This window comes from Onychostoma macrolepis, chromosome 05 (genome assembly GCF_012432095.1).
Source record: "Onychostoma macrolepis isolate SWU-2019 chromosome 05, ASM1243209v1, whole genome shotgun sequence".
NCBI classification, from domain to species: Eukaryota; Metazoa; Chordata; class Actinopteri; order Cypriniformes; family Cyprinidae; genus Onychostoma; species Onychostoma macrolepis.
This window is the reverse complement of record NC_081159.1, coordinates 22,717,241-22,731,044: the sequence shown is the minus strand read 5'-3', so window position 1 is coordinate 22,731,044 and position 13,804 is coordinate 22,717,241. Positions and strand designations below refer to the sequence as shown.

The window sequence follows — 13,804 nt, the reverse complement described above, 5'->3', positions numbered from 1 at the left end:
TACGAAATGTATATATGAAATGCTAAATATTTAGATGATTAGAGTATTCTGTTTAAGTGTGTGTTAACAGGATTTTTGATAATCTCACGTTGTCATCTCAACTGTAGCAAAATGTAGCTACGCTTTTTGGTATCAACAGTATCATAATTCGTTCATTCCTATGGATAAACCCTGGAAACGGGGTCGCAAGTGTTGTTCCCTTATTTTCCTAGAACTGTCTCTCAGTGTGAAGCTCCGTGAGTCCGGAGATTACTCCGAAAAGGATCGTGTTACGTTTGCTCTCATAGGCTAATTTCGCCTTCTCCAACGGCCTTTCGCAAGGGCCCGCCTCAAAACTTCTGTAGGCCAAGATTGGGCAGCAGCAGCACAACCTCTGCTTGCACGCTTTATTGAAAGAAAGGAGAAACGTGTTGCTCTCGTGTGTTAGCGATCAATTGCTCAATGCTTCTGTGCGACCAGCTTCCCTGAAAGCTGAGAGATAAAAGAATGTATTTCAGGTCGAAGGCAAATAGGGGTCCCTTTTCGAGGGCATGAATATTGCTGTTTCCATTTAAAGTGGTAGTGACTTTGTGAGGCAGAGTTCAATCATTTGAACACAGTTTAATCATAGGCCTAGATATTTCTGCATATACAGTCAGAAATATATTTACTTTAAAAATCCCCTTTTTTAACAACCAATATATGCTAATCAACCTGTTAAATGGTTTATTTAGGATACTGAATTCTATATTTTATGCTTATGTTAATATATTTTTCACTGCATGCAATACAATGTGAAACTGACTCACACTGTTTTCAGTGACTGTACATAAATGTAAATGCTTAATCTTATCAATGCAAACTACTGCTTTTTTAGAAACAACTATATCAGCCAGTGCATTGAGTGCATTGGTGCTGGAGGAGGGCACATGCTACTACTCGCAGTTCCTGTTATGTTAGCACGCCCCTCATCTGATACTCGGAAGGCTATTGGATCCATGACCCCTCAATCTCATGCTGCCTAGGTGATTCCTGGTACTGCATTCAGAGCGTCGCTCTTGGACCCCCGTGTCCAATCAGCGACGAGTTTTATGATGACACCTTGGGATTCCGCGAAGTAGTTTCTTTCAGATGAGAACAGAAAAAGCGGCACAGAGTTGACGCACTTATGAGGATAGAAGGGAATGACAGTGTACGCAAAGTTCCACGCTTTCTGATGTGGTTGAAATAATATTGGGACTAGGCACCTGGATGTTTATTCGATAACTTGTGCGTGTGGACGCAAGCGACTCTTCGCTTGGAACATTAATCATCCCAGTCACATTGGGAAAGACACGTGTAGGCGTGAAGCCACGTTTTCCGGAGTCATCTGTATCCCAATGCGCATATGATGAGAATCCCGCTCCCTAGGTTTTAGTGTGTTTAAGTTACAGTAGCAGCTGATTTCTCCATTTCCAGGACATTTTGGGCAGGCTAACTACAATGACGGACGTTGATGCTGCAGCAAGGTCCTTGGGGCCGGTCTCAAACGGTGACCGCTCAGGCAAACTAGCCGGCGAGGAGGGATCTGAAGAAAGTCAAGAGAGTCGGACTCTGTTAATGGTCGCAATGATTCTGCTGGACTTAAATCAGTGTATCCCGAGCGGCATCAGCGGCAAATGCATAGTGAACAGTGATGCGGACAATCCACCCGGCGTGAAGGAAAACCGGGAGAAATGCAGACAGAGCGCGAGTAGAGTGAAAAGGACACGGAACCGCGACAGACTGCATGCGTCCGCTGAGAAGAGACACTGCTGTCCCTATGCTGGCTGTGGGAAAATATACGGCAAATCGTCCCATCTTAAGGCGCACTTCAGAGTACACACCGGTAAGAAAAAAGACAAATGCTTATGCGTACAGTAAATCAACTAACACCGGTGGTTCGACTGTTCGGATTGTTCGTGTCTCTGGCACGCAGTCTACTTATTACGTCCCACGCCTGCGTGTTCTGGGGAACTGTCCGATTTTTGGGAACTGCCACTCATGTAACAGTGGGTGTAACCGCAGGCGGAGCGCTCATGGGTACACACGAGGGCGGAACAGTACACACTGTTTCTAATCAAAAAGTGTGCGCAAACATGTTGCTTAGTCCACACTGTTACGCAGGGCACCGTGTGATCAAAAAATTGCGTAATCGCGTGGGGAAAAATGCTAGAAGTAGCCAGGCATCATTTCAAGCTTGCCAACTGGCAGGATCCATATCGCGAAATAAGCTTTTAAACTGTTGTCTGGTTTATGCATCTTATGGATTAAATATCTTTTCTATACGGTCCCATCCTATTCTATTCTATAATTGGTCTTAAATGGCCGCTGGTCCCTGATGATCCGCATACTTCAATGCGACACGCACTAAAATAACCGCATTTAACCCAACAACGCAACAATGACGCGATGCACACACCTCCTATTTCCACAGTTGTAAACATTGGGCACGTGGTGCAGCACCGAAGCCAAGCGCAGCCCCGCCCATTGAGTGCGTTCACATCCTCTGACAACTAGGCCTATCAAAAATCTGCGTTTTCTTCGGTTTTGACATCACAGACGCGCACCGAACAAGTTGCCATAACGCCGGTGAAGGTGATTACATGCATGGAAAAAATCTAGACGTGCCGATTGTTTTTTGCCGCTTGCTGTTTTTCTCAGTTGGAGCTGAAATAACAGCAGTCTTAAATTACTCTCTCCGTTGTGTGTTTTCTTAGGTGAGAGGCCCTTTCAGTGTACATGGCCAGGCTGCGCAAAGAAATTCTCACGGTCGGATGAACTGACGCGACATTTTCGCACGCACACCGGGGAGAAGCGCTTCATGTGCCCGCTCTGCGACAAATGCTTCATGCGAAGCGATCACCTCACCAAGCACGCCCGCAGACACGTCGGCTTCCACCCCAGCATGCTCCAGGGTCCCGCCGGGCGAAGACGACACTCTTCAACGTCCACATCATCCTCTGGCTCCAGCGATCACGTGTCTGCTGGTGTTTGAGCGATCACGTGACCCCCCCGCTGCACATTTTGGATGTCTCTCTTTCCTTGGAGCTTCTGTTATTGAGCTGATGATATGAGATAACAGAGGTGTTACATAATGGAGACATACAAAATATGTTGTGCTGGAGTTCTTCAAGGAATTCTCAATGGAATGGACATAAATCATCAGATTTAGGCAAAAACAATGTAATGAACATTTACTCTGAGGATTATTTCTAATATATAGGGGTATTTATATCTTATCACATATCACAAATATGAGACTGATTTCAATACAGAGGAGCCAGAGGATTTATTGCACACCCACTGTGACAAAGGGAAGTGAACATATTCTGAGTAAAACTATATTATGCGTGCTGAAACCTAGACACATTTTATTGATCACTTTGGAGTGTCAAATTTTGCAGTGGTCCAGTTATTGGAAGTGGGTTTTAAAATAATCGCTATGAATGTTTTCTGTTCTTTTTTTGTTATTTACAGGGACAGCAGTTGACTTCAGTGTTGAAGATGATATTTGTATGATATTACAATAGATGGGTACTCATGAGATTAATTTTGCATCGTGTGAGGTTTTACGCACACAAACAAGCTTTTGTGTTTTTTTTTTTTTTTTTAATCAGTCCTAAGTAATTATTTGCATATTCTAATCAGTTATGCAAAAGAATGTAACTTATTTAATGTACAGCATTGAAAATACTCTTTTATTCAGAACACTTTTATTATTTTCTTTTGAAACTTCACAAGTGATGGAGGGAGACGTAACAGAAGTTCACTCATTAATAGTTTACCACCGCCATCTATAGGTGAGTTATGGGAAAACACAAACTAAAAGCTGTGCCTTAGATCCATACCCTGACTGCACAGCTGAAAAAGACAGAACAAAGATTGTATAGTTCTCCCACTATCTGCGGTTTTTTTAAACAGCCTGTAGTATTTACAATCAATTAACGAACTTGAGTGACATAGTCTTTTATTAGTTTTGTGAATGAGTTTTTAATTTTCATACAAGTCCCACTTGACTTTAGAAGTCTTTCCACTGATCAGCTGTTTACTTGAAATACTTAATGTAATTTGAATCTAGATTTAGTTTGAATCTACCATAATGATCAGCCATTGTGCTTTAAAAGTCACAAGCACAAACTGAATTTTACATGTGAATCAAAAATCAATGCATCTATTGGATCTTTGTTCAATAACAATTGTATAGATTTTTATATTTTATGTTATGATAACAGATCAACAGATGTTTTGGCTTTTATTGTCACATAGTATCTGTGCTAATTTATTGTTCAGATGTTCTATATGTTTAGTAGTTTGTGAGCCTGAATTCAAGAAGCAGGTTATTTGAAACACTGTCATTGTAAAAATGCTCAACCTGTGCCTTGTTTTGAGCTTAAGAACTCTTAGATTGCAGAATGTAATTAGCAAGTTACTGAGAAGTACTTTGCTGTAATTTACAAAACAAGTTTGAATGCAAGTGTTGTGATGTGTATATCTGTGTCTTACAGACCTTGAGCCACTACCGTTGTACATACATGTGGTGTACTTTTCCATCAGTATCGTTTATGCAACATTCAACTGCTTTCATTACCTGTAAATAATGTATATACAGGATTAAAACAAAGAAAAGTGTAATTCAGGTCTGCTTTTATTGATATCACTGAAACCAATAACAACATTGTTAATACATAAATGGACTTTCTCACATAATTAACATATTTATAACATAAAAACACAGTTTTTGTCCAACAAACGCTCACCTTTGATTACGCTTTGAATTGAATACATCAGGTCATTACACTATTTTAGTCATAGTTAAAACGGACTAAAAAGTGAATATGAGCAGTTCGAATGAAAACAGTTTCTTGATCTAGACAATATGTAGAGTGTAAAGATGGCTTTCAAAGCTGAATGGAAGGGAAAAATCTGTAAAAGGATCTCATGTGTAGATGAACAGTGCAGGTTCAGCATTGACAGCTTGAATCATTTTTAACAATAACAATAATGAATGTAAAGATAGGCCAGGGATTTGATCAGTTAAGCAACATTAACATTCTAGGTTTAGTTCCAAAGACCAGCAGAAAACAGTGCTTTTAAACAGCCCACAACTTATTTTCATGAAATTCAGTGATGTATTCTGATCGGTGGTATGCATATAAAATGCTAAATTAAAATGGACAGATTCCAACAAGGAGCATAAACATTCTTTGGTGCCTTCAAGTCTTTGAAATCTGAACATCTTCCAGAATAAAACAAGACTTATTTTAAGAAAGCTTACAGGCAATTTAAACATCTAACATGTTTGGACATTCTGTCTAAGAAACGAAATGATTTTTCAAAATGTCATAACAGTTATTAAATCATACCCAGTGATTACTGACCTTAGACAAACTGCTTTGAGAGATAGAAAGGTCTTTGTGTAATCATTTTATCATCTGCGGTCTGTTGTGAGAGGTTACTGTGAAAATAACAAATATCTAGACCTTGACCAATCAGATAAAAAAGGGTTGCTGTTTTTCCTTTTCGTTCATGACTCATTCGCATCTCAAATCCAGCGTAGCTTCAAACGTGATTCAAAGGATACACGTGTGTGAGATACCAAGAGTAAACAAAAAAGTGTGATGCCCAGGTGCATGCCAGACAAGGCTACTGTTAGCGCTGCAGTACGAATGCACCAACATGCAAAATGTTCAACAGAAATGAATCCAAGTATAGCCTCAATAGCAGCCACGAACAATAAACATCCAACCAGATCCGTACGGAAATTAAATCTTACCATAACGACAACGTTAATGCAATGAGTGCAACATGAAAGCAGAGAATTCAGTGGATAAGCTATTTCAAACTCTCTGTAACATCAAGTTGTTTTTAATTCACAATTAAAGCCATCTGAATGCTTTATTTGTTCTACGTTCACTTGTACAGTATAACACAATGCCAGCTAGGAGGTGAAAGTGAGCAGACTCTCCTAGCGTATTAGCAAACAGTGCATATCCTGCCATAGGAGGAAGCAACCAATAATAGTCATGTTAATAATCATATGTTAGAGTAAATGTGTCTATGTGTGTGTGTTAGCAAATGTAATGTGTTTTGTGTGTGTGAGTGTGGGTGGGTGGGTGGGTGGGTGTGTGTTCATATTTTCCTGTACACCATGTTCATCATGACGTTTACTGTACATTTCCCTCTGTAATATTGATTAGATCTTATCTGAGGTTATGAAAGGGAACGAGGGAGAGGAAGAGAGAGAGGGAGCACAGGGAAGGGAAAGGTGACAGATTTACTGGATTTGACAAGCAGTGGAGGAGGTGGCTTGGCAGCACATGCAGGTTGAGTTAACGGATTTGGGTGGTATGAGGTCCAGGTCTTCATCATCGGGGATCTCATCCAGCCTGTATCCATCTTTCAGTAGCTGGATGTTCAGATCCTGGTTTATCTGCTGCAGGAAGCAACGGACAGCATGTCAGGCCGGGCTGCATAAACGCCACTAATTAAATCATATGAACGAATTCAATACTCCTGGCAGCAGTTATTTAATAGATTAATAAAACAACAGGGTTGGTTCAATAGCTTGATTGACATTTATTGGTTTAATGAATCAATGACGTGAACAACAACATGAATATGATTAGCAACAACAAATGAGCAATGGTGACCTTTAAAGGAATAATTCACCCAAAATTCTCAACTCATCCTTAGGCCATCCAAGACTTAGATGAGTTTGTTTCTTCATTGGAATAGTTTTGGAGAAATTTAGCATTACATCACTTGCTCACCAATGGATCCTCTGCAGTGAATGGATGCCATCGGAATGAGAGTCCAAACAGCTAATAAAAAAAGTCCACCAATTAGAGTCCTGTTAATGATGAGTTTGTGTATTAAAAACATGCAGCTTTTCACAAGATCTTAATGGATTACTTGTGATTTTTTCATCAGCTGTTTGAACACCCATTGCAGAGGATCCATTAGTAAGTAAAGCTAAATTTCTCAGATGAAGAAACAAACTCATCCACATTTTGGGTGAGTAAATGTTTAGAAATGTTCATTTTTGGGTGAGCTATTCCTTTAAAGGAAAACAAAAGAGAGACATTTAAAACAAAAGGGAATTTAGAGCATACAAGATTGTGAGTGACATTTGAGAAGGAAATCCACTGTCATGAGGCTTGTGGTATGGGGCTTAGGACATTAACCAGAGTTCATAGGTACCTGTTCCCTTAGAGACCTCACCTCGGCTGACGAGTATCCTGACGAGGAATATCTAGACATGTCAAAGTCGTCATCGCTGCAAGGTAAGTGAAAACAGTAAGTTTGAGGCCTGTGGCCAGTGGGAGCATAAATAAAATCAGTAAAGGATGAGTGAAGAGTGTTACCTGTCTGTGTCTAGAGCAACTAAAGGTTTCTCATCTGGACTCTGGTCTAAAGAAGAGTAGCCTTTATTGGGAACCACTAGCCTGGATGGTAAGAGAAATAGAGAGAGGCTTTTCAATGAATGTGAAATAAAACAGACTATGTATACAGTGAAGACTGTGATCATTTTCTCTTGTTTGTACCTTGTTCTGGCCATCACGTTATTTTTCTTGGGTTGCTGATTGACAGGGCTTCCAGCATTGCCATTTTTCAGTGACCCTTTCCTAACCAACTCTCTCTGTTTGTCTTTACAGAGTGAAAAATAAAAATAAAAACAATATTAGACATGCTTATATTTGAATCATGTCATATGAAACAATTGCAAAAATTGCTTCAAATAAAAGCATAGCTTTGGCCTTTTTTCGGTATAAACAATCCCACAACTCACCTATCTTCATATGGAGAGGAGAAGGTTTATAGTTGAGAGTAGCAGGTTCACTCTCCCTAGTATCTGAGTCTGCCTCTGATGTGGTCGATGATGCTGGATCCTGATGGAAAAGGGGAAAAAGTGTCAAGGCAGTCTAGTTTTATCGATTAAGTCAATTTTATTTGATGTCTGTTCTTCTTGACAAGAGCCTTGCTCTGTCCACTTTGATCAATGTGGATGAACAAAGCTTCACTTTATTTCTACTGTTTGATTTCTCCCAGCTCATTATGACACCCTGGGACTGATGTGAAAGGAAACACAATATTTTCAGAAACAAAGGGTGCAATCTGCCAACTTCAAATAGGAACAGGCCAAGAATTGTGGCAAATCATTTCAAAATTTCAAAAGCCTAAATCCATTCAAACTGGAAATAGGATGAAAAAATATAGGTGCAGTGCAACACATTTTGATACACTGAGTGCAAAAACTGTACATATTGCATTGTTCATCATACTATATAATATAATATACACTAAATCAGTGTGTCACAACCAAAAAAATGGGTTCCAGACCCAGAGTATCTAAAAAGATTTTTTTTAATTTTTTTTGTATATCAAAATAGATTTTCTTAACCGAGGGTATTGTTCTTTCATGGGTTTAGCAACCAAAAAAAGTGTAAACATCGAGCCTCCCAGGCACAATTAAACATTTAGAGCAGTTCATTCCGATCCGTCAATCTCTTTCCAGTTCAACCAATAGCGAGAGTTTGGGCGTGGCTACTGTAGCAGGCTGAGCCAGCGGGTGTTTAGCCGGTGTGAGACCGTGACGCCTTTAATGCATAATAATATTCAGATTCGGTTACAGACAGTACAAGCCAAAATTCGAAGACTTGCTAAAACAAAGGGGTAAGACAGACAGAGGGGTAAAACAACGGTAAACACTGGTGGCTTTTTTACAAGATGGAGGATTTTGATAGTATGGTCTCAATAATAAAAAATAAAGGCCTACTTCTCGACAGGTAAGCAAAAACTGCATACTTAACCTTTAAATATATGTTCATTTCCATCCATAATATATTTTATGTGGTTGAATAGAGAAAGTGTGACATAATTGAATGTTAACATTTAGAATTTTACTATTTAGTCTGCTGCATGAATACATATGCACATTATTAGGCCTATGCAGTTAATATAAATCATTTTAATTTCAGATCTGAAGTAGCCTACTGTTGTTTACGTCTCTATGATAAACAGTTTGATATTGTGTTGGGTCTCCACTTGATGACCAATGGAAAATCTGGGTCCTGAAGCAATAACAGATGAGAACCACTGATCTATAACTAACCAGAGGTACGCTGACAGCTGCTGTACAGGTCATGGGTTAAATATGGGCCATCCAGATGTCTCTTCGAGCAGAGCTGGTTATTTTCCTGAGAATTATTGATGAATTTGTCATGGGTGGGAGGGGTATGGACATTATTCAGGTACCTTAGCACGTATTCTGCATGATGAAGCAATCTAAGGCGGTAAAGGCCTCTACGAGATTGATGAAACATCACGTAATATTAACAGTATTTCAAATGAACGTTACAGACAGCGTTACGATGGAAATACGAATAAATATAAGAACAAGTTGAGCTGAAGTTATAAAATAAAATGAAGCAGATGTTGTTTTCGATGCAGGGAGACACACACAGTCTCAGTGCGCAGCATCACAGTAGCATCCTTACATTAGCTAGCAAAACATACATCAGACATAGAAGCGCCATCATCGATCTCTCGTAATACAAGATATTTGCCATTTTATAAAAAAAAAAAAAAAAAAACGGTCTGTGATGGCACAACATGAGACTAATGAAATACTCCATGTGTCGCTGGTTCATATTGAGCTACCGTTCGCTCTTCAAAACGTTATTAAAACCGCATACTGACAACATTTGTGATTTAATCGGTTGTTAAAGAGTCAGTTTGGTTTAACTTACAAAAGGCTGCATCTCTGCCTCGGTCGGCACTTGAAATCTGTCGATTTCTTCCATCATCTTGGCGGCGGGGTGTCTGAGCCTTTTTGTGAGCGTTTGTGGTGGATTTCAGCGGATATACCGCAACTAATTGGTTAAAAAAATGAAATCTCCCAGCTCTGTCGTCGGATATTTGTCAGCCCCAAGAATGTCCCCGACTCTCCTTCATCCCAGCGATCGCTCGTTAGCCAGCAGTGACCGAGTGGCGACTTAACCACCCACTTCCGGGAGAAACGAGTCTGGAGACGCGAGCAGCACCACGGATTCCGCCCCACTCAACGCCATCGAGCGATGTCTGCTCCACCCAAGACTAGAATCAGACACAGACATCGTGCAGGATTATCTCGGTGTGTGTGTAACCTCGAGATGGCAAGATTTTGTGTGGGATGTTGTTGTTTTGCAGACCATGTCGAACCTGTGATCAGGGATGGCGGTTAGGGATTGGAAAGCAGGGAATGCAAACAAAGATGTTTTTATTAACGGGATTTGAGGAACAGTGTCTATTTGAGTGTCTACAGTATTGAAAGAGGTGGGCCGTGCTTTATGCACCTGTCCAATACCAAGCACAGGGCAAATGACTTCAGGACCCTGGACAGCTTCTGGATAGTACCTAATAAAACTGCCTATAAGGCCTGTATGGGAGCAAGCTTAAAAACAGGCAATGTTAGAATATAATAAATAGGCAATGTTTGCTAGTCTAATAGCTATTTGGCTTTTTGGGAAATTTCTGTTGTCCTGCCCTGTTTAACTCCCTAGGTTTCTCAGGTCAGGACACCCCCTCATTTTAAACTGGGTTTGTTCTCCTCTTTAGTTTTTCTCAGAACAAGGTAGATAAAAATGTCATTTTCTAGTGATAAAGGCACTCCCAGATAAATTATTTTTTCCTCTTTTCTAACAATTACTTTTAATCCCAACTCAACATAACTCAACTGGTTACTTTTAATCGAGCACTGACTAGAAATTAAACAAATTTAAATGTTAACAAAAATAAATAAATGCAGAGTTTATGTAATCTCCATGAACTGCGTTCTTCACATTCCCTTCTATTTTAATGTTGAACTGTGTTTTCCCGTTATATTCCTGACTATAATCGTGGAAAGGTATTTGGCCAGTAGATGGCGCTAACCAACAAAGCATAAAAAAAAATCAAACATTTTACTGAGGAATATTTCAGAAATTAGTCACATTACCAGCCTGGCAAAGGTTATGAGCAATATGAAAAGGATCATTCCGCTGTGGCATTAACTCTGAGCATTATATACTGATATGTTACTAACATCAAGTCATATAAATTTACAAAATTACAGTAAATGTTGCATCTTCTTGCAGAAGGATTAAATGTATGTTTTAAAAGCATTCCTGAATATATAAAACAGTGTTATCAAATGTTTCATATTTTAGTTATTCAATATAATAATGGAGGAATTGGTTAGATTGGCTTAACTAAAACTATGTTGGTAACACTTTACAATAAGGTTCATTAGTTAACTAAATTAGTTAACATGAACTAATAATGAACTGCACTTATACAGCGTTTATTAATCTTTGTTAATGTTAATTTCAACATTTAATAATACATTATTAAAATCTTGTTAACATTAGGTAATGCACTGTGAACTAACATGAACTAACAATGAACATCTGTATTTTTATTAACTAACGTTAGCGAAGATTAGTAAATACAGTAACAAATGTATTGCTCATGGTTAGTTCATGTTAGTTAATACATTAACTAATGTTTAACTAATGAACCTTATTGTAAAGTGTTACCACTGTTAAATGTGATGATAGTGTTCCCTGATTGTTATTGAGCATACAAAATGAGATCCTTGATTGCAATTGTTAAGCTAGCTGTAGAAATATTATAGGTCAAGAAAAGATGCAATAACTGAGATAAGAACATTACACACAATACTGGAAAAAGAAAATGAGTAATAGTTGCTGTTGTGAGAGTTCATATTTGTATTTTATGATCTCTTTGATAGCCTCTCTAAGGGGTTAAGCGGTTACCCATTCTAATAGTCCATGTGGAACCCCATATAAACAGTTGGGATGAGACTCTCTGTCTTATTATAAACAATCTTAGCCTGAGTGTTTGCTTCAATCATAGCTATGTACCCTTTGCAGTCAGATGTACAAATATACACATAGATGCTTGCTTTCATACATGTCAGTGGACACATAAAGATATTCTCTAATTCTGAGGGGAATGTATGTGTTGCACTGGTCCTCAGCAAAATATATGCAACCATGACATCCTCACAGATGGGAATGCAGATTATGGTTTATTAGTAATCTGGATTTTATTCCAGTGGCCCGTAATGTTGTTATGTAATTCTTCACTTTGTTTTCTGTACTCCACCTCAGGGCAAAGCAGTTCTAAAGCTACTATGTGTCATTACTACAGTTTTTTCCCTCAAACAAATCTTTCTGTAACAACAAAAAGAAGGACAAATTGCAAGTAGAAAACAACTCCGTTTCATGTTGAAATCATAAAAATGCATTGAGAATGTTTGTTAAACAACCTGAAAAAACAAAGTTTGATTAGATTTCTATTTCTAAAAGTCCAGTCACATGACTCCCCAAGTAAATGTGCATTGCAGACAAAACAGTGAGACTTGAACATCATTCCCTCGGGTTATGGTTTTGAATAGGTAATGAATAGTTATTGTACATTACGTATTAGGCTATATTAAGTGAAACATACGGTGGCTGAGAGAGCTCAACGCGCTGCAACTTCAGAAAACACATGCAAATAGAAAAAGCACCAGCAAATCAAGAAAACATCTTCATCAATTTGACAGCAGGCGGTGCAAATGCTCACAACACAAACAAATAAAGAAACGCACTGCAAATGTTCACAACACAACCAAATAAAGAATTTTAGGTAACACTTTACAATAAGGTTCATTAGTTAACATGAACTAAGAATGAACAATACTTCTATAGCATTTATTAATCTTAGTTAAAGTTAATTTCAGCATTTACTAATGCATTATTAAAACGAGGAGTTGTGCTTTTTAACATTAGTTAATGCACTGTGAACTAACATGAACAAACAATGAACAACTCTATTTTTATTAACTAACATTAACAAAGATGAATAAATAGTGTAATAAATGTATTGTTCATTGTTTGTTCATATTAGTTAATACATTAACTAATTTTAACAAATGAAACCTTATTGTAAAGTGTTACCGAATTTTATTTGCATCGCATTTCTTTATTTGGTTGTTGTGAGCATTTGCAGCGTGTGTGTTGTAAAATTGAGGAAGTTGTTTTCTTAATTTGCAAGTGTTTTTTTCTATTTGCAGCGCGTTGAGCTCACTCGGCCACAGTAGGAAACAACTAAATTTTGCTTTTAAATCATGCCATTTAAACTTTTATACTTATATATAGGATCTGCAGTCATGTCAAACTATTTCCAGTGAAGATATCCAAAGATACAAATCTGATATCAAAAACCATTTGGTAACCTTTCATTATCACGTTAACATAAATAGGCTGTTGCTGACAGACACTATATATACATATCTACAGACAAATATTATTTAGTTAAACTGACACTATTTCATACCTCTTAAAAGTGCATAAACACAAAGGTGCAACTAAACAAGCTAAACATACAAGTTTTGCAATTTTTTATTCTGATATTGTGACAGAGTAAAAACCACTTGGTATGCTGCGCTTGTTATAATCATGGTAAATTTTACCAGTAACCTTTCACATGGCTGAGCTCTTATGCCTTCCTGAAGTGTCTCATAATCCTATCAGGACTGAGATGTAATGCTGTAGAGTCTTAGTGGATAGAAAGCCTTCCTTAACACCTGCATGCCGAAACCTGTTTGTACAGTTCATTATTTTCACCCTACTGACCTATAAACAATAGTGTAAACCCGATGTCATTGCTCACTATTGATGCCCTGTGGGGTTTCAGGCAACATACAGTAAACATGCTCAAATTACACTTTAATATTTTCCCTTTCCTCACAGTCTCCATCTCCTACTTTTGCCACTCT

The 13,804-nt window shown here is 38.4% G+C and overlaps 2 protein-coding genes across 3 annotated transcripts; one reads left to right on the top strand and one right to left on the bottom strand.

The window, feature by feature from the left end:
* The first annotated feature begins 872 nt into the window (after positions 1-872).
* Positions 873-4,636, top strand: klf9 (Kruppel like factor 9). Its single transcript, XM_058774991.1, has 2 exons — positions 873-1,846; positions 2,718-4,636. The coding sequence occupies exons 1-2, from the start codon at positions 1,462-1,464 to the stop codon at positions 2,993-2,995; spliced, it is 663 nt and encodes a 220-aa protein (XP_058630974.1). The 5' UTR covers positions 873-1,461; the 3' UTR covers positions 2,996-4,636.
* On the bottom strand, positions 3,568-10,289 carry fam219ab (family with sequence similarity 219 member Ab). 2 transcript variants are annotated; one of them, XM_058774992.1, is made up of 6 exons: positions 9,750-10,289; positions 7,790-7,889; positions 7,545-7,647; positions 7,365-7,445; positions 7,201-7,276; positions 3,568-6,433 (listed from the first exon to the last, which is right to left on the bottom strand). In XM_058774992.1, the coding sequence occupies exons 1-6, from the start codon at positions 9,804-9,806 to the stop codon at positions 6,275-6,277; spliced, it is 576 nt and encodes a 191-aa protein (XP_058630975.1). In that variant the 5' UTR covers positions 9,807-10,289; the 3' UTR covers positions 3,568-6,274. The 2 variants fall into 2 exon arrangements, with proteins under 2 accessions (XP_058630975.1, XP_058630977.1); XM_058774994.1 differs by having other exon boundaries at positions 7,222-7,276; positions 9,750-10,287.
* Positions 10,290-13,804: the final 3,515 nt, after the last annotated feature.

What these genes read in the sequence shown, in the direction of transcription:
- klf9 (XM_058774991.1), top strand. Translation starts at nt 1,462, where the DNA reads ATGACGGACGTTGATGCTGCAGCAAGGTCCTTGGGGCCGGTCTCAAAC. An exon ending in GCACTTCAGAGTACACACCG is followed by an intron (nt 1,847 to 2,717) that starts GTAAGAAAAAAG and finishes GTGTTTTCTTAG; the next exon opens with GTGAGAGGCCCTTTCAGTGT.
- fam219ab (XM_058774992.1), bottom strand. Translation starts at nt 9,806, where the DNA reads ATGATGGAAGAAATCGACAGATTTCAAGTGCCGACCGAGGCAGAGATG. An exon ending in TCCTCTCCATATGAAGATAG is followed by an intron (nt 7,648 to 7,789) that starts GTGAGTTGTGGG and finishes CACTCTGTAAAG; the next exon opens with ACAAACAGAGAGAGTTGGTT. An exon ending in GTTGCTCTAGACACAGACAG is followed by an intron (nt 7,277 to 7,364) that starts GTAACACTCTTC and finishes CTTACCTTGCAG; the next exon opens with CGATGACGACTTTGACATGT.